The 20,665-nt window shown below is 40.3% G+C and overlaps 1 protein-coding gene across 1 annotated transcript in view; it reads left to right on the top strand.

Annotated features, from left to right (window-relative positions):
- LOC134538772 (sodium/potassium-transporting ATPase subunit alpha-like) overlaps nucleotides 1–20,665 on the top strand; it is an 88,281-nt gene that overhangs the window by 49,148 nt on the left and 18,468 nt on the right. Inside the window, exons 2-7 of the mRNA XM_063380266.1 lie at nucleotides 11,746–11,871; nucleotides 13,279–13,482; nucleotides 14,304–14,417; nucleotides 16,805–17,057; nucleotides 18,310–18,531; nucleotides 19,094–19,339. Of these exons, the coding sequence (XP_063236336.1) occupies nucleotides 11,746–11,871; nucleotides 13,279–13,482; nucleotides 14,304–14,417; nucleotides 16,805–17,057; nucleotides 18,310–18,531; nucleotides 19,094–19,339 (1,165 nt within the window). The remainder of the gene's footprint in view (nucleotides 1–11,745; nucleotides 11,872–13,278; nucleotides 13,483–14,303; nucleotides 14,418–16,804; nucleotides 17,058–18,309; nucleotides 18,532–19,093; nucleotides 19,340–20,665) is intronic.

The raw sequence follows: 20,665 nt of genomic DNA, 5'->3' as shown, positions 1-20,665 counted from the left end.
TTACACTATTTAAAACTCTGCACTATAGCTGGGCTGAACGGCAAACTTCGAAAGAGGCAACGACGGGATAAGGAACGTCCTGCCGGGCTGCACGTGAGGTCTGTAGGGCCATCAACCCTGGAGCTGACGGTCCCAACCCAAACACCATCTATCTACCTCAAGCTATCGATCGTCGCCAACAACCAACAAGTTCCCCCACAATATCACGTTCACGTCACCTTTCCTCATTCTCCTCAAGTTTGGGATGTGCTAATTACTGAAGACCTTGTTGAAAGCAAAACTACAGCAGAGTACTTAGCAAGATATGCTACATTATAGACTATTATCACTCATTTTAATACTAATATTTTTTGGTTTTTATAACTAAGATAATTATTATTAATTTTTATTCCTGTTTACGTATTGTACTGCCACGTATATTCTGCAACTGCCTATACTTAGTTGCATGGTTCTGCACTTTGTGCTTAGTGCCTAAAAGAATGATAAAAACAAATACACACCTGAATATGGTCTTCAGTGCCTCCTTTATTGCCTCGGAAATTTCCATAATGGTGTTTTCCTATGTCTGAAGGTCATTTGCACACGTAAACTTAAAGTCTTCCATATTAATGCCAGATGCCTAGGTATCACAATGTTACAGATAGTCTTTGACTTGCAGGGAATACTGTAGAAAAGTGGTTTTTTTTTCCTTTCGATTTTGGGTCTAACTAGTTCTAGTAATGTTTGAAAAACATTTTTCGTTCATTCGGAGAAAAGTTTTGTAATCAACCGGTTCTGTATCTCGCAGAACATTCAGCAAATGTTCGTGCGTAAAACGGCTTCTCAACTTACCATTCCTTGGAAGTAGTATGTGAATGGGGTTCCGAGATCTGGCGCTGGCGCGTGGAGCCGAGAGCCGACTCCGCCATCTTGGATTTGTGACGTCACGGCGGCAAAAATTCCTCAAAATTCCTCAAAAATGACTCAAAATGACTCAAAATTTCCCGTTTTAAGAAAAAATTTCCCGTTTTCGAGGGAAAAATTCCCGTTTCGAGGGAAAATTTCCCGATTTAGTCCTTAAAAATCCCAACGGCTAGAAATGTCCTGATAGAGGCTTAAGCATCCTTAACTCAAGCCTCAGTTAAGCCTCTATCAGGATGTGACCTTGACCTTTGACCTTGACCCCGACGGCCATCTTGGATCCACCATCTTGGATGACGTCATTTCGTTTTCTCGAACATTCCGGCATTGTGTTATCGTCCATTTTGAATTATGACGTCACCGTTGCAATTTCCGTTACGGCCGCCATCTTTAAATTTATTATCCGATTTTAATGAAAAAAATTTAAAAATTATAAAAAAAAATTAAATAATAAAAAATTTAATAAAATATTTAAAAAACAAACATTTACAACACGGAGCTCGGAGTCCTCGGTTCAAACCCGACGAGTGCAAAAAAAATAAAAATGGCGACCGATCCTTCCCCCGCGGTGGCTGCAGGCATACTGACTCCCTCCACTTTTTTTCAAAGCATATATATATCGTCAGGTAGTATGACGTCATGGCCGCCATCTTGTCCTCGTCTGCTGGAAGCCATCATCAGTGTATCGTCGGCGAGAGTGCGCTGACGCCATGTTAGTTTAATTCTTATCCGCTAGAGTGCAGTAATCATTTATTATTGCTGTGACACCCGACATCTTGTCATTTGGCCGCCATCTTGAAAATCCATAATTATTTAGCTAGAAATTCGGGAAAAATTCCAAAATTCATTAAATAAATTTGTAATCTATATACTGCTCGATTAGGTCGACTAAGGTCCTTGGTACGATCTAGGACGATGCAAAAAAATTAAATATAACATCAATTTAACACAATAGTAACAGGTTCGAGGAATTAAACACCACAAGTTCTTTTACAAACATAATATTTATTACATAATTTCTATTCTACTACAGGATCATTTGCGAAAGCCAGCAATCTTATAATCATTTAGTTCCGCAGCGGTGTGAAATGACTAATTCTTAGCTCCAATCGGTTTATACTAGACAGAGTCCAGCCAGAACCTTTACAGACATAGTCCACCTCTTCTTGACAGAGTTTCTGGATACCGTTTTTAACAGTTTGCTTCACATCGTTAGAACTGTAAATTACTGCAGCCGATGTCTTGAATGCACACTTCTTCACTTTGTCATCGAACGGATATGGCTTTCCATATATACAGTCCAACCACAAGTTATATTTCAAAGGTCCGTTTGTTGCTACATCATCAGTAAGCTGATTGATTATCTTCTGTCTGATATCGTCAAGAAAATTACAAATGTCCTTCGACTCACCGAACGTATTTAGATAATAGTAGTCTTTCAACGTTCCACGAAATGCAGACTGGGTCAAGTAGAAGCCATTATCGTTCACTTGTAATGCGCTGAACACAGTCTTAGGTTTATTTTCCTGTTCAGACGTCATACCAATCGGTTGCTGCACATCGGTTTTCTTGCTTGTACGCTCACGAGCCTTCAACCTAAACCGAGGAGTCGAAATTTCTGCAGGTAGTTCAGCAGTAGGCACACGGACTTCACCTTTACAGTTTTTCGCATGTCGTCGCAAATTATCAATTCTAGTAAACCATTCATGACACTCATCATATCGAAACTTCATGCGAGATGGATTCTTCGTGCATTTGCTCCGCTCATGTCTTCGTGCATCATGAGCAAATGCGAACGACGTATCACAGTAGCTGCAAGGATACCGTGGTGATGAAGACGAACCTTTCAGACCCGATCCAGATACTGACATTGCCGCAGTTGCACCATCTCCAGGCATACTCTTATGAACATCAATGCATCGTTGTTGCGCCGAAACCTTTACTTTCTGCCGAACAGCAGGACCTTTGCATGCCTTCATGTGCGTTTTCATATTATCTTATCTGGCAAACTTCTTATGACATTTCTCACAAACATTTTACGATATAGGTTCTTGGCACATTCTCTATTCTCATGTCGTCGAGCATTGCTGTTGTTTGAGAAAATCTTGTCGCAGTAACAGCACCGATGTTCGCTAGTTGTCAAATCAGCATCCATTGAAGTCTCCATTGATGGCGAACCAGCGTTCGCCGAGTTTCCCTGTGCAGACAGCACTAGCGGCATTAAAGTCTCTTCTGCTGGCGGTACCACGTCTGTTGAAGTCTCCTCCAGTGTTGACATCGACGTTGCCAACGGGATCTACTCCACCATCGTCGACGCTGACGTCATGGTTCCCGCAGTCGATGGTACAACCTCCATCGAGTTCGTCGTTAAAGTCGGTAAAGATGCCATCGAGTTCGCAAGAACAGGTAATTACGTGATTAATGCACCAGAAGAAACAAACTAGGTGATCCTTACACCGACGACGTCAGTAACAAACTAAGCATCCTGTTGTCTAGAGCTCGCTTATATATACATGCACCGTATGGAACAATACGCTAGTCAAATCAAGAACCATTTACAATAATACTAGAGTCAAAACAACATTAAAAATAGAAGGATCATCAACGAAAAGGCAGCACATTTGGAAGCACCGACAACGAAAAGGCAGCACATTTGGAAGCACCGACAACGAAAAGGCAGCACATTTGGAAGCACCGACAACGTAAAGGCAGCACATTTGGAAGCACCGACTACGAAAAGGCAGCACATTTGGAAGCACCGTCATCGAAAAGGCAGCACATTTGGAAGCACCGACAACGTAAAGGCAGCACATTTGGAAGCACCGACAACGTAAAGGCAGCACATTTGGAAGCACCGACAACGAAAAGGCAGCACATTTGGAAGCACCGACAACGAAAAGGCAGCACATTTGGAAGCACCGACAACGAAAAGGCAGCACATTTGGAAGCACCGACAACGAAAAGGCAGCACATTTGGAAGCACCGACAACGAAAAGGCAGCACATTTGGAAGCACCGACAACGAAAAGGCAGCACATTTGGAAGCACCGACTACGAAAAGGCAGCACATTTGGAAGCACCGACTACGAAAAGGCAGCAAATTTGGAAGCACCGACAACGAAATGGCAGCACATTTGGAAGCACCGACAACGTAAAGGCAGCACATTTGGAAGCACCGACAACGAAAAGGCAGCACATTTGGAAGCACCGACAACGAAAAGGCAGCACATTTGGAAGCACCGACAACGAAAAGGCAGCACATTTGGAAGCACCGCCAACGAAAAGGCGGCACATTTTGGATGCATCATCGAATAAGGAAGCACATTTGGAAGCTCCATCAACTAAAAAAGGCAAAAAGGAAGCACAAGTTACGAGATCTAAGTCTTAGTAAGAAATCATAATACAAGAAATAAAAACATTACATTCTTATAATTTAAATTATTTATTTTATTGCTTTACATTATACAAATGCAAGTAAAACAAGTCAATATTGTATGTAGCCAGCATTCCTCAGTTCCTTGAGTATGAAGGATATTTCTTTGATGCACGAATAGTTTCCTGCACAAAGCGAACCATGTAGAAGTCTTAGCCGGTCAACCAATATGTTTGGATCTTTCCATGATGTGTAATCATTCTCTTCTACCACCATCTTCCTTGCACCTTTATAATAAATATTATGATCTCTGGTGTCTTCCGTTTTACCACCAACCTCAGGGTAACTTTCATGTTGGAGACGGTGATCATCACAAGCTTGATCAGATTTATTTAATATATCACGTCGTTTCCATCGTTTCGGTCTCAGGACACCGCCACATTCTTCGATCTTAGCAGCTTTAGGTGCTTCATCATAGTCTATGTCTTTGTCAACAGCCTCAGAGTCACTGTAACAATCACCGTAGAAGGAATCGTTTTCACCCAATTTACCGTAATAATTCGATGTTGATGATGTTGAAGTGTCTTCATCGTCTTCATGCTTCCTTTTTAGGAGTCCATCATTTTTACAAAGTAGGAAAGATCTACTTGAATTCGGCTGGAATATATTCTCACTTTTCACGTTAAGGATTCTTCCACTGTCTTCATTCTTCCGTAAATCATCAACCTTCTTCAATTTAAGTTCTTTGTCGAGATCGGAAGAGTCAAGAAAATTATTGTCGTAATGCAGATCACTCTTCCTTAGGCTAGTAGATTCATCGTTGTCCTCTAGCTTGTACGCAGACTTGGCGCTACAAGTTCTGCCATGTCTTTTTAGGCTCTCTCTCCGCGTAAACGACTTGCTACATCGAACACAACTTATCATATTGCGCAGTGGATTTTTAACACAGTCATTCTTCTCGTGTTGTCTTTTATTCTTTCTTAAGATAAACTCTTTACTGCAAAACTTACACCTATGTTCTTTCGATACAGCGTCAGATCCCAAATCGGAATTCATATTAGTTACTGAGACTAATGCCAGATACCAATTGAGTGTTTTAAATTAGATTCAATACTTAAATAGAAATTTTTTCATATTTCATCAGCGAGAATTAATATATCTCATGCAAAAGTTCTTTATGCATGTAGTTCTGCTTTTCAACAACAGATGTCGCCACATGTTGCTTGCAGGTAAATAATATTTAGTTATTTTATGCGGGATGCGGGATGCTCACTATCGATCGCAAAAGAAGGATGGCTTCGTTAGACTCCAAGGAAAAGGAAGTTCGTCTTGCATGTTGGTGCTCCACAGATGTCTCATGGCGTAATATTAATTTGACTGAGTAATGATATTTGTTAATTCCACCTGATAAAAATATTGCAAGTTTTGATTTAGTAGCAGAAATTATCGAATTAAATGTAACTCCAAATAAAATGACATGTCTCATTAGAACAAAAAAAATCCATGCAGAGAACGGTTTCTCAGAATAGTCAGAAACACTTGAAGAAACCGCAGGAATGATTGCAAGAACACGGGAAAAACCATCAAAATATTGTCAAGAATAATCAGGAGCACACTGAGGAAACCACCATAATATTAACAATTATAATCGGAAGCACACGGAGAAAACCATCATAATATTGACCAGATTAATCGGAAGCACACAGAGAAAACCACCACATGTTTTCTTTGATATCATAAAAATAAATTAATAAAAAATTAAAAAAAATTAAAAAATGCATAAATTTCTGGCTTGTACAAGAACTCTATCTTTGCTCAACAATGATAAGTTTACAAGCTAGCAGAAACTGTTTATGCATTTTTTAATTTTTTTTAATTTTTTATTAATTTATTTTTATTTTTATGATATCAAAGAAAACATGTGGTGGTTTTCTCTGTGTGCTTCCGATTAATCTGGTCAATATTATGATGGTTTTCTCCGTGTGCTTCCGATTATTATTGTTAATATTATGGTGGTTTCCTCAGTGTGCTCCTGATTATTCTTGACAATATTTTGATGGTTTTTCCCGTGTTCTTGCAATCATTCCTGTGGTTTCTTCAAGTGTTTCTGACTATTCTGAGAAACCGTTCTCTGCATGGATTTTTTTTGTTCTAATGAGACATGTCATTTTATTTGGAGTTACATTTAATTCGATAATTTCTGCTACTAAATCAAACTTGCAATATTTTTATCAGGTGGAATTAACAAATATCATTACTCAGTCAAATTAATATTACGCCATGAGACATCTGTGGAGCACCAACATGCAAGACGAACTTCCTTTTCCTTGGAGTCTAACGAAGCCATCCTTCTTTTGCGATCGATAGTGAGCATCCCGCATCCCGCATAAAATAACTAAATATTATTTACCTGCAAGCAACATGTGGCGACATCTGTTGTTGAAAAGCAGAACTACATGCATAAAGTACTTTTGCATGAGATATATTAATTCTCGCTGATGAAATATGAAAAAATTTCTATTTAAGTATTGAATCTAATTTAAAACACTCAATTGGTATCTGGCATTAGTCTCAGTAACTAATATGAATTCCGATTTGGGATCTGACGCTGTATCGAAAGAACATAGGTGTAAGTTTTGCAGTAAAGAGTTTATCTTGAGAAAGAATAAAAGACAACACGAGAAGAATGACTGTGTTAAAAATCCACTGCGCAATATGATAAGTTGTGTTCGATGTAGCAAGTCGTTTACGCGGAGAGAGAGCCTAAAAAGACATGGCAGAACTTGTAGCGCCAAGTCTGCGTACAAGCTAGAGGACAACGATGAATCTACTATCCTAAGGAAGAGTGATCTGCATTACGACAATAATTTTCTTGGCTCTTCCGATCTCGACAAAGAACTTAAATTGAAGAAGGTTGATGATTTACGGAAGAATGAAGACAGTGGAAGAATCCTTAACGTGAAAAGTGAGAATATATTCCAGCCGAATTCAAGTAGATCTTTCCTACTTTGTAAAAATGATGGACTCCTAAAAAGGAAGCATGAAGACGATGAAGACACTTCAACATCATCAACATCGAATTATTACGGTAAATTGGGTGAAAACGATTCCTTCTACGGTGATTGTTATAGTGACTCTGAGGCTGTTGACAAAGACATAGACTATGATGAAGCACCTAAAGCTGCTAAGATCGAAGAATGTGGCGGTGTCCTGAGACCGAAACGATGGAAACGACGTGATATATTAAATAAATCTGATCAAGCTTGTGATGATCACCGTCTCCAACATGAAAGTTACCCTGAGGTTGGTGGTAAAACGGAAGACACCAGAGATCATAATATTTATTATAAAGGTGCAAGGAAGATGGTTTTAGAAGAGAATGATTACACATCATGGAAAGATCCAAACATATTGGTTGACCGGCTAAGACTTCTACATGGTTCGCTTTGTGCAGGAAACTATTCGTGCATCAAAGAAATATCCTTCATACTCAAGGAACTGAGGAATGCTGGCTACATACAATATTGACTTGTTTTACTTGCATTTGTATAATGTAAAGCAATAAAATAAATAATTTAAATTATAAGAATGTAATGTTTTTATTTCTTGTATTATGATTTCTTACTAAGACTTAGATCTCGTAACTTGTGCTTCCTTTTTTCCTTTTTTAGTTGATGGAGCTTCCAAATGTGCTTCCTTATTCGATGATGCATCCAAAATGTGCCGCCTTTTCGTTGGCGGTGCTTCCAAATGTGCTGCCTTTTCGTTGTCGGTGCTTCCAAATGTGCTGCCTTTTCGTTGTCGGTGCTTCCAAATGTGCTGCCTTTTCGTTGTCGGTGCTTCCAAATGTGCTGCCTTTACGTTGTCGGTGCTTCCAAATGTGCTGCCATTTCGTTGTCGGTGCTTCCAAATGTGCTGCCTTTTCGTAGTCGGTGCTTCCAAATGTGCTGCCTTTTCGTAGTCGGTGCTTCCAAATGTGCTGCCTTTTCGTTGTCGGTGCTTCCAAATGTGCTGCCTTTTCGTTGTCGGTGCTTCCAAATGTGCTGCCTTTTCGTTGTCGGTGCTTCCAAATGTGCTGCCTTTTCGTTGTCGGTGCTTCCAAATGTGCTGCCTTTTCGTTGTCGGTGCTTCCAAATGTGCTGCCTTTTCGTTGTCGGTGCTTCCAAATGTGCTGCCTTTACGTTGTCGGTGCTTCCAAATGTGCTGCCTTTACGTTGTCGGTGCTTCCAAATGTGCTGCCTTTTCGATGACGGTGCTTCCAAATGTGCTGCCTTTTCGTAGTCGGTGCTTCCAAATGTGCTGCCTTTACGTTGTCGGTGCTTCCAAATGTGCTGCCTTTTCGTTGTCGGTGCTTCCAAATGTGCTGCCTTTTCGTTGTCGGTGCTTCCAAATGTGCTGCCTTTTCGTTGATGATCCTTCTATTTTTAATGTTGTTTTGACTCTAGTATTATTGTAAATGGTTCTTGATTTGACTAGCGTATTGTTCCATACGGTGCATGTATATATAAGCGAGCTCTAGACAACAGGATGCTTAGTTTGTTACTGACGTCGTCGGTGTAAGGATCACCTAGTTTGTTTCTTCTGGTGCATTAATCACGTAAGTACCTGTTCTTGCGAACTCGATGGCATCTTTACCGACTTTAACGACGAACTCGATGGAGGTTGTACCATCGACTGCGGGAACCATGACGTCAGCGTCGACGATGGTGGAGTTGATCCCGTTGGCAACGTCGATGTCAACACTGGAGGAGACTTCAACAGACGTGGTACCGCCAGCAGAAGAGACTTTAATGCCGCTAGTGCTGTCTGCACAGGGAAACTCGGCGAACGCTGGTTCGCCATCAATGGAGACTTCAATGGATGCTGATTTGACAACTAGCGAACATCGGTGCTGTTACTGCGACAAGATTTTCTCAAACAACAGCAATGCTCGACGACATGAGAATAGAGAATGTGCCAAGAACCTATATCGTAAAATGTTTGTTTGTGAGAAATGTCATAAGCAGTTTGCCAGAAAAGATAATATGAAAACGCACATGAAGGCATGCAAAGGTCCTGCTGTTCGGCAGAAAGTAAAGGTTTCGGCGCAACAACGATGCATTGATGTTCATAAGAGTATGCCTGGAGATGGTGCAACTGCGGCAATGTCAGTATCTGGATCGGGTCTGAAAGGTTCGTCTTCATCACCACGGTATCCTTGCAGCTACTGTGATACGTCGTTCGCATTTGCTCATGATGCACGAAGACATGAGCGGAGCAAATGCACGAAGAATCCATCTCGCATGAAGTTTCGATGTGATGAGTGTCATGAATGGTTTACTAGAATTGATAATTTGCGACGACATGCGAAAAACTGTAAAGGTGAAGTCCGTGTGCCTACTGCTGAACTACCTGCAGAAATTTCGACTCCTCGGTTTAGGTTGAAGGCTCGTGAGCGTACAAGCAAGAAAACCGATGTGCAACAACCGATTGGTATGACGTCTGAACAGGAAAATAAACCTAAGACTGTGTTCAGCGCATTACAAGTGAACGATAATGGCTTCTACTTGACGCAGTCTGCATTTCGTGGAACGTTGAAAGACTACTATTATCTAAATACGTTCGGTGAGTCGAAGGACATTTGTAATTTTCTTGACGATATCAGACAGAAGATAATCAATCAGCTTACTGATGATGTAGCAACAAACGGACCTTTGAAATATAACTTGTGGTTGGACTGTATATATGGAAAGCCATATCCGTTCGATGACAAAGTGAAGAAGTGTGCATTCAAGACATCGGCTGCAGTAATTTACAGTTCTAACGATGTGAAGCAAACTGTTAAAAACGGTATCCAGAAACTCTGTCAAGAAGAGGTGGACTATGTCTGTAAAGGTTCTGGCTGGACTCTGTCTAGTATAAACCGATTGGAGCTAAGAATTAGTCATTTCACACCGCTGCGGAACTAAATGATTATAAGATTGCTGGCTTTCGCAAATGATCCTGTAGTAGAATAGAAATTATGTAATAAATATTATGTTTGTAAAAGAACTTGTGGTGTTTAATTCCTCGAACCTGTTACTATTGTGTTAAATTGATGTTATATTTAATTTTTTTGCATCGTCCTAGATCGTACCAAGGACCTTAGTCGACCTAATCGAGCAGTATATAGATTACAAATTTATTTAATGAATTTTGGAATTTTTCCCGAATTTCTAGCTAAATAATTATGGATTTTCAAGATGGCGGCCAAATGACAAGATGTCGGGTGTCACAGCAATAATAAATGATTACTGCACTCTAGCGGATAAGAATTAAACTAACATGGCGTCAGCGCACTCTCGCCGACGATACACTGATGATGGCTTCCAGCAGACGAGGACAAGATGGCGGCCATGACGTCATACTACCTGACGATATATATATGCTTTGAAAAAAAGTGGAGGGAGTCAGTATGCCTGCAGCCACCGCGGGGGAAGGATCGGTCGCCATTTTTATTTTTTTTGCACTCGTCGGGTTTGAACCGAGGACTCCGAGCTCCGTGTTGTAAATGTTTGTTTTTTAAATATTTTATTAAATTTTTTATTATTTAATTTTTTTTTATAATTTTTAAATTTTTTTCATTAAAATCGGATAATAAATTTAAAGATGGCGGCCGTAACGGAAATTGCAACGGTGACGTCATAATTCAAAATGGACGATAACACAATGCCGGAATGTTCGAGAAAACGAAATGACGTCATCCAAGATGGTGGATCCAAGATGGCCGTCGGGGTCAAGGTCAAAGGTCAAGGTCACATCCTGATAGAGGCTTAACTGAGGCTTGAGTTAAGGATGCTTAAGCCTCTATCAGGACATTTCTAGCCGTTGGGATTTTTAAGGACTAAATCGGGAAATTTTCCCTCGAAACGGGAATTTTTCCCTCGAAAACGGGAAATTTTTTCTTAAAACGGGAAATTTTGAGTCATTTTGAGTCATTTTTGAGGAATTTTGAGGAATTTTTGCCGCCGTGACGTCACAAATCCAAGATGGCGGAGTCGGCTCTCGGCTCCACGCGCCAGCGCCAGATCTCGGAACCCCATTCACATACTACTCTTGGACCAGCGACTACTTTTCTTTTCTTTTTTTTTCTCTTCAACACTGCCAAAGTCAAGACCAGAAAGCCCAAATCCGAATCGGAAACCATTTCGACAAAATTACTGAAAGAGACAACACAAATGCTTTTTGACGAATATTGATGGCGAGATTGACATGTTTATTGAAGCACATTGAAGCGAGGTTCAATACAAAACGTCAATATTATAAACAATATTATTGATCGCCTTAAGATGTAGCCTACTGAGAACTATTTTGGAAATTATATGACCAGTAATCATAAGCACAATTCTAACTTCATTGCTTTTTATTTTCCTGTGTTTTTATTTTTTGTAATTGGTCATTTGAATTTTTTTTCTGCGTGAAAGTAATTCGAGATTGTTTGCTGTTTGCTTGCAGTCTCATCCTAAGGAAAAGCATAAAAAAGCTGAAAGTCTAGCGGAACTCAAAGAAGAGTTGGACACAGATTTCCACCAAATCACCAAGGAGGAATTATGCCGTCGGTTCGGCACTCATCCGGAGAATGTGAGTATCTTTAACACACTTATATACTCGCATATTTGCACTCTTGCATTTATGCATACTTTTACACCTATCCAAGCTTGCTGAGCTTGCGACCCAGCAGTAGTGCTCTAAATATAACATCATTACAACTGATGCATATTACATAAGTTGTAGTGATTGTCCGTGTAAATATATAAACATCAATTTTATTTAATTGTTTGTCTGTTTTCATAATTCAATAAAGCTCCTCGTTTTTATAATTGCATGCAATGTTCTCCGTTTTTCATATCAATGATGTTTCCATTGTTGACTAAATTTTCTTATTAATTTCAGTGCACGAAAACGTTTCTACAGAGTTAATTTTTCAAAGTAATTTAATTAAATAAGTAGTTAATTTTTCAGAATTTTCTTAAACGTTCGATTTCTTTAGAGTTTTAGGTTCGTATTCCAGAAATGGAAGTGTTTTTTTTTATTTATTGGGTTGGTAAGAGCAGTGGGCTTTGCCATCTGCAGTCTTAAACATGTTATTTATTTATATTTACCATTTGTTTCGTATTTTACAATAACATCTGCCACCTTCACGTGTTGTTAACAGTTTTTCCCGCTGTTTGCTTTCAATTTATTTCCTTTTGTTCAGTGGTGTATATATGTAGAGTACGTGCGCTCCCCCCCCCCCCCCCCCGGAAGGGTAAAATATGCACTGGATAGTACGAATTCTGAAGTAATAAACAGGAATTATACTATATACAGACTACCGGTGTCCTCCTCCCCCTTTCCACAGAAGTCAATCCTGGGTCCGCCCCTGCTTTTTGGTGGGAATTTTAGATTGTGCGGGATTTTTTTTGGGGGGGGGGGGGGGGCTGTTTATATCATATCCCCACCCCCTTTTCTACGCCCATGTGGTAGACCTATTAAATATCGACATTTATTAAGCTATTATAAAAATCATATTAGTAATTTTTCTACCTATTTAAATTTATTTATTGCTTTAAAATTTACTATTTTAATTTATTGCACGTTTGTCTATAGGCTACCTATAGACTTTTAAGTGTCTAAAGTTGGTACAATATAAAGTTTTTGGTTGTATTGGGTTGGTGTGGAATTAACATGAATTTTAAATTTTATTTAAGAAGGGAAGGATACGAGCTCCCTGCGCCACCTCCGAAGATATGCCATTGAGTCAGAGTTGGTGAAAAAAATCAATCAAAAGTATTTGGTAAAGCCTGTTCTATTGATTACTGTATTTTTAGCTTAGGGTAAATTATATTATATTATATTTTATTAATTATATTATACCTGTTTTCACTGCAAAGACATTTCTCACGCACAAATTCTCCTACGGAAGAGAGCGGTGGTAACTCCGATGGTTGCGTGTTGTGTGGTGATGTTGGTGACACTGGGTCTCAGCGGACTGTCGACTGCTTGCAGGGACTAACTCACGCTAAAGCGAAGGCGTACCTGCAGCGCGACGGGCCGAACACGTTGACCCCGCCGAAACAGACTCCAGAATGGGTCAAGTTCTGCAAGAATTTGTTTGGGGGCTTCTCCTGTCTCCTGTGGATAGGAGCTTCTTTGTCCTTCATGTCTTATGTCATGCTAGCAGTAACTACAGACAAGCCAGATGAGGAAAATGTGAGTACCCAAAATTCCAAAATAAATAAATCTCAGATAAATACTTTATGTTACGTCATGAAGTAGCTGGTTGCATTCATTTCAACTGTATCAGTTATAATCGGCAGGCCCTTAAAATGCCATGTGTGACTTTAACAGCTACTTATGCAAATTTATGCTAAGAATATGTTATTTTTTATATCATAATATTTTTCTTACCTGTTGGACCAATGGTTTAGCTTCTGGCTGGTGGGCCAAGAGTCCTGGGGTTCGATTTTCGCTGGGTTGAGGTATCTTCACTTGTGGGATATTTCTGCTCTAGTTTCAGGACTTAAGTGGTGTTGTATTTTAGCCTCCACTCTGCAGAAGGCAACTGCGAACTACCGCAGTATCGTCTCGACTGGTCTGTCCAAGTCAATTGATAGTCATTTCCCCATAGCGATGGCTGGGGGTTCAAACACCAGGGTCCTTGCTGTCAACCCATCATCATCCTCATTATCATCATCCTCATTATCATCATCATCGTCATCATCATTTCTGACGTAATTTCAAATGTGTAGCCTACAAGTCGAGCTTTTTTTCTCGTTAATATCACACCACTTGAAAAAATTATAAGTTTAAAATAATATTATCACGTTACTTTTAAAAAAAGAGCTGATGTCATACATGATATATAACTGATAATGTAAAACTACACTGTGCTATTTGTGCGTATATGAAATCATTATTGTACACGTATGTCTAACAATGTGGTGGTTAGGTAGTTAATGAAAGTGACTTGAAGACAGGTAGGGTGAATGCGAGTGCAAAAACATGAAGCAGGTGATTGTTATGTGTTGCAGCTCTACCTGGGCCTCGTGCTTGTCGCGGTGGTCATTGTCACTGGACTTTTCTCCTTCTACCAGGAGCGCAAGAGCTCTAAGATCATGGAGTCTTTCAGGAGCATGGTCCCCCAGGTAACTTAACTGCCGTAGCCTCGTTATCTGGTAATGCTCAGAACAGCAATGTGCACAGGTGGTACTACTATAATAGCCCGTCGCCTCCGTTCCGTCGTCCGTCCGTACGTCACTCTTGCGTCCGTAAACCCCATGTATCTAGCCAAGCGATTTAAACTTCACTTCACCCGCCCGTCAGAATATTTACCTAAATAAGTGTTGCCAGCAATCCATGTTTTTGTCTCGGAGATTTATATAGATATTGTTTGCTCGGAAAAAGTAAGAATGTTCCTTAACTTGTTTTAACATGAGTTTTAAGAACCGCAATGTTATTATACAAAATATATGAGCGTCCTGTACAAACACCACAAGCCTGTGTTCTGGTAACAACTGTCTGCCGCGGCCAAAACCATAGATACAATCCGTCTGTCCGTCAAAAGTTAGAGCTTGCAAGACTTTAGATGGACGGATAGATGTAATTTTTCGGGCAATCCGATTGGCTGCAGTTCACGTGACCAATGGATGGACAGAGGCGGCGGGCTGTTGTTATTCCACCTTAAAGAGGCAAAGATGAGGTTTTACTTCAAACTTCAGCCAAATCAGTCAAAGGTCTCTGTCGAGGGTTCCAACACAAAGTCAACTGCTGATGTACAAGCAAGCCTGCCGCCGAGACGAAGAGGAAATGGACTGCAGCGCTGATTGATGAATGTCACAATAGTTTTTGCTGAATTCTCTTTCACCATTTTGCCAACTGTGTCCACCATGGGATGTTGCTCAGAATTCCAGAGCATACTCATGTAGACTTTCTGGTTCACATGCCTGTTATGCTCGTTTTGTTGCAAATTCAAACGTAATTTCTTATGTCCAGTAACTTAATGACAAAACACTTCCATACTTCCATACTTTTTGCATGTTTCTACACTGGCTGTCAGAATAGTGCCACTTCATACGAAACTGTTAGTGTTTCTAATCAGACAAGAAAATTTGAAAAATTGTGATTTGACATCAATAAAATCGATTGAAACCTATTATTTTGGATTCAGACATTTGGAGGTGTATGATTGAAACCACGCTCTTGCTACCAGTTTGTTTCATGGTAGAACCTAATCCTGTATATAAATATAGTTACTCTACCGATTCTTTTTCAAGTTTATATTAATTGATACCTATCATGAGCGTTATAAGCAGATAATCATTTCGATGGGGAGGGGGTATAGCGCTCCACTTTAAGTGTTTTTTTTTTCAAATTCTTTCCTTTTGTTGGTGGGAATGAGAGATTTTTACAGATTTTCTATTATATCGGAGGGGGGATACCACATCCTCCCCACCCACACCCCTCGGTGTATGCCCCTGATGCATTATTCCATATCATTACCACAGTCAGATAAGTAGGGACATTTTTATTTACCCCATACTCTGAATATATTCTTTATCCACTAAAACTATTTTGTGGTTCTTTTACAAACAGATAAATTTGATACCCATATTTTTTTTCTTATATTTTAAAAATATTTCCCCTATCCTTACATCACAGCCCTTGCGAACTGTGGTTTTTCAGCAAGAGTTGTTGTCAGGGTGAGGCCATGTCCCCCATCTAAAGATTTTTTTTCACTAATAATGCAACTCATTAACTGGTTTAAAATGACTCAAGTATGCTGTAATTTTTGGCCAGTGACTATTCAAAATGAGAGTAGTATCTTTAAACACGTATTAGGACATTAAATCATAAGCAATGGTACATAATGTAAGAATCTACCTTTCATAAGTGAATTATCTAATAATTTAAAATTTTGAAAGAGCAATGAAAGATTATTAGGTAGGCTGGTGTGTTGTAGTGGTCGATGTATTTGCTGTCGCAACAGTCTTTCCATCGTCTCCCCGGAAACTGGCTGCCGTTGTCCGTCGACGCTTGCTAGGGGTAGACACACCCCCCCCCCCCCCTCCTTCCCGAGGTAATAAAATATTTCCTGGAGAGGCATTCCATAATCCTCAGATACCCAGAAACATGTCTATCCAAAATATATTCTTATAAATCACTGTGGCAAGTGTAACTCCAGAGGGGGGTGAGGAGGAAGGGGGGCGGGCGATAGCCCCTCCTGGGCCCGAATTATATTATTATATTTTATTTTTGAGGGTATGCAAAGTTTACTTGAATATTAAAATTAATTTGTTGATCTTTTCTTTCATCAAAAGTTGTATAAGATTATCAACGTTCAGTATTTGATACCATAAATTTGTAAACATTCCAAGCCAAATACCTGACATGAATCCCTTTTTTGTGTGTAAAACATCTCCCTGGAACTGCCCTTGCACTGCGGCCCCTCTCTTCACCAATTCTTGGCTCCGCCCATGGTGTTGACTGAAGTGTGCTGCGGAGTGCGGTCTGAGGCAGCAGACTGGTGTTGCAGTTCGCGGTAGTGTTCCGCGAGGGGGAGAAGCTGACACTGCCCGTGGACCAGTTGGTGCGTGGAGACATCGTCGAGGTGAAGTCTGGGGACCGAGTGCCCGCAGACATCCGCATCTTGGAGTCGCGTGGGTTCAAGGTCGATAACTCGTCGCTGACGGGCGAATCGGAGCCGCAGAGCCGCAGCCCGGACTGCACCAACGAGAACCCTCTGGAGACCAAGAACCTTGCCTTCTTCTCCACCAATGCCGTCGAAGGTGGGTTGCTTTACAGCTTGCGGGCGGAGGGTACGCAGATGAACTGTTCATTGTTGCCAAAGGCATCGGTAACACACGCGCAGAGTGCTGGGTACTACGAGGGAAGTGTTTAAAACAAGGTCCGTTTGGTCATTAAAAAAATTTAACTCATGAAAATATTTTTATTGACAGTTTTAGTTTACTTCATATCTACTTCACTTTCCCACACAATTGTCATTCAGTTCTAAGCACTTTTCGAAACGCTGTATCAGTTTATTTAACCCCTCTGCATAGAAGTTCGCCGCCTGATAATTAAACCAATTGACAACGGCAATATTGCGTTCCTAGTCGTCAGCTTAACGACGGACCACCCATAGTCACTCACAAAGCGGCCGCGACAACATCTTCAGAGACAGCCCAGCGAACAGCAGCCGGTCTATTGGATCGCCGAAGCAAGCAGGTGAGTCATGCCAGGTAGTGCGGCTACTCGCAGTGCGGACGAGTGAAGCGGGAAGCCCGCTCACAGGGGCATTGGATCTTAGCATCCCAGGCTCGGTGACTATCAAGCCGATGGCATCTTCGTGGGGCTTGGGATGCTACGATCAAATGCCCCTGTGAGGGGGCTTCCCGCTTCACTCATCCGCGCTGCGAGTAGCCACGCTTCTTGGTGCATAAATTGCCTGCGCTCTTATATGCATAGCGTTTAAATAAACTGGTAGAAAGTGCTTAGAACTGAATGGCGATTATGGGGGAAAGTGAAGTAGATAGGTAGTATAAAAAACCCTTTTCTCGCGAGTTAATTTTTTCGATGACCAACCGGACTTTGTTTATATATATATACACACATATATATTAATATATATCCCTCGTAGAATGTTTCATTTTAATATGCTTTAAAATACTCCCATTTTGCAGCCACAAAAGAAGATACTAAAGTTTTGGATAGACAGAAAAATTTTCCATTTATGTTGGAGGTAATGTTCTCCCCCTTATCTCCTCTTCAAAGTCATATTACATTTAATTGCAGCATATGTTTCAATATTTATAATTGCTTATGTTTCACTACTGGTTTCTAGTGAAAATTTATATGAAGTCCAGCCATTAAGAATGCAGGTTGTGTAGTGGTGAATGGGTGCACTTAATAGAGATGGAAAAATGGTGTGATCCTTCCAGTATAGTTAAATAAATGTGAACCCTGTAGTAAATAAGTCACTCATGTAACCACTATCCACCACGTAATGCTCTAAGACGTGTGCTTGTGTGGTGTGCACAGGAAACTGCAAGGGCATCGTGATCAGCTGTGGCGACAACACGGTGATGGGGCGCATAGCGGGGCTGGCGTCGGGTCTGGAGACCGGCGACTCTCCCATTGCCAAGGAGATACACCACTTCATCCACCTCATCACATGCCTGGCCGTGTCGCTGGGCATCACCTTCTTCTTCATCGCCTTCATTCTGGGCTACCATTGGCTTGATGCCGTCGTCTTCCTTATTGGTGAGCACTGCCATCTCCTGCTGCAAGTCTCGCCGACTTAAGTTTGGGTGCCTCATCTTGATGACTAAAGATAGTAGGCATTTACAAGTGTTGTAGAAATTAATGAAATTTGTACTATACACTTTTAACAATATTATCATTGTTTTGTATTCAGATCTTGGTTCTATATTTTTCTGCCAGCTTTAGACACTTAAGTCACTGTATCAAATGTAACGATACCTTTTGATGCTATGTTATATTTAAATAAATTATAATAACTGTTTAAAATTGCATAAAGTGAGCAACGAGTTGAATCATGCAGCATGCTAGTTATTTATGTTAATAGAGAAGTGACGCAACTAGGAAATCAAAGTTCTACAGTATCCTGCTTAAATGTGAAATAGTGTTTTTTGTGGTAGCAGAGCAGTGTTGGTGGTAGCAGAGTGGTGTTGGTGGTAGCAGAGGAGTGTTGGTGGTAGCAGAGTGGTGTTAGTGGTAGCAGAGTTGTGTTGGTGGTAGCAGAGTGGTCTTAGTGGTAGCAGAGTGATGTTGGCAAAGAATGACCCCTGGCATGTGTGCACAGGTGTGATCGTGGGAAATGTGCCAGAGGGGCTGCTGGCCACTGTAACGGTGTGCCTCACGCTGACGGCCAAGCGCATGGCCTCCAAGAACTGCCTGGTGAAGAACTTGGAGGCAGTGGAGACTCTGGGCTCCACCTCGGTCATTTGCTCCGACAAGACTGGCACCCTCACCCAGAACAGGATGACTGTGTCGCACCTGTGGTACGACGACGAGCTGTATGATGCCGATACCACCGAGGACCATACTAGTGAGTATGTCCCAAGTGTCTTTTCACCTTGAGTTCAGTGACTTCTAGGACTCACATTCGAGAGAGCCTGGTCCTTTCATATGCTCCCCATATGTTCCTGAAATTACTCCAGAAAAATGCTATTATAACTGCGTATAGCCAGTTCTACCTTGCGAGTGTTCAGATGATCTTGTTTCATGAACTGGGTTGATCATGGTTCAACCAGTTCTACTTTTGCACCATTGTGTTTTGAGCATTGAAGAAGATTATTGGAAATTTGGGATCAACCAGCGAAAGTTGTGGTTCATAATATCAGATTGACATAGCGCTCGATAACATGCCCATCTAGGTTATTATTGAAATTGGATATAAATACGAAATATATATTTATAAAGAAACTGCTTTATCTAGTCCAGCAACCACTTCGCACGTTTTAAGGGTTTTAATCACTTGTTAGTTTATTTTAATGCTTTAGTAAAGCCCTGTATTGCATCAGAATTACTTTCCATATTAAATATATTTTTTTAACCTATTCTAATTTCAGACTGTTTTGCTAGGTAATAGGTTTTAAATACCGGTGTATTTTTAGTCATTATAAAAAAATATACAGAGACTAAGCAGCAACCATGTGAGATGGTATTTTGTGGCATCCACAGTAACGATTTGTTTCCCATGTCACAATTGAATTTAGTGACTTCAAATCATTCCTGCCCACCAATAGGCATTAACTGCTGACACCTGTTGCAGCAGATTTAACAAGTATGAACTTCTAATTACTCGAATATAGGCAGTGTAGTCCCAATATTTGTAGATGTAATGTTTAGATGGTTGATAGTGTGCAATAAAATTTAAAAAACGTACTTATATTAATTTACATTTGAAATGATTGCAATATTGGTTGTAGACTTTCTATTAACCCCTCCCCTTATAAGACACTAACAGCATATCAGCACATAATAATGAAATAAATTATGTAGTCTGATACTGAAAAATTGTTTAAGTGTCTATCTAGCCACCACAGTTCAGTTTGTCAACAAATATGTTTGAAATACATAATTAAAACTCATCAAAATTCATAATTTTGTGTTCTTGTGAAATTCGTCTTACCATTATATACTTGCATGTATATTCATTGCACTATGTTAACGTACATGTGTTATTATTATTCGTTGTCTTGTGGTCACCGATTGTGTACTGTGCCTGCTCATCGTTGTGACTGCCTATAGCATTTGTATGTAACTTATTTATGTCATACCCACCATAAAAGTTCTTAAACTGTCTGTGGGTAAGTTAAAATCTAAATAAATAAATAAATAAAACCCTGATATGAGCTATTTCCTAATTTCT

The sequence above is a fragment of the Bacillus rossius genome, chromosome 1 (genome assembly GCF_032445375.1).
Source record: "Bacillus rossius redtenbacheri isolate Brsri chromosome 1, Brsri_v3, whole genome shotgun sequence".
NCBI classification, from domain to species: Eukaryota; Metazoa; Arthropoda; class Insecta; order Phasmatodea; family Bacillidae; genus Bacillus; species Bacillus rossius.
Note: the sequence above shows the minus strand (reverse complement) of the source record. Positions and strands in the feature narration are given on the sequence as shown.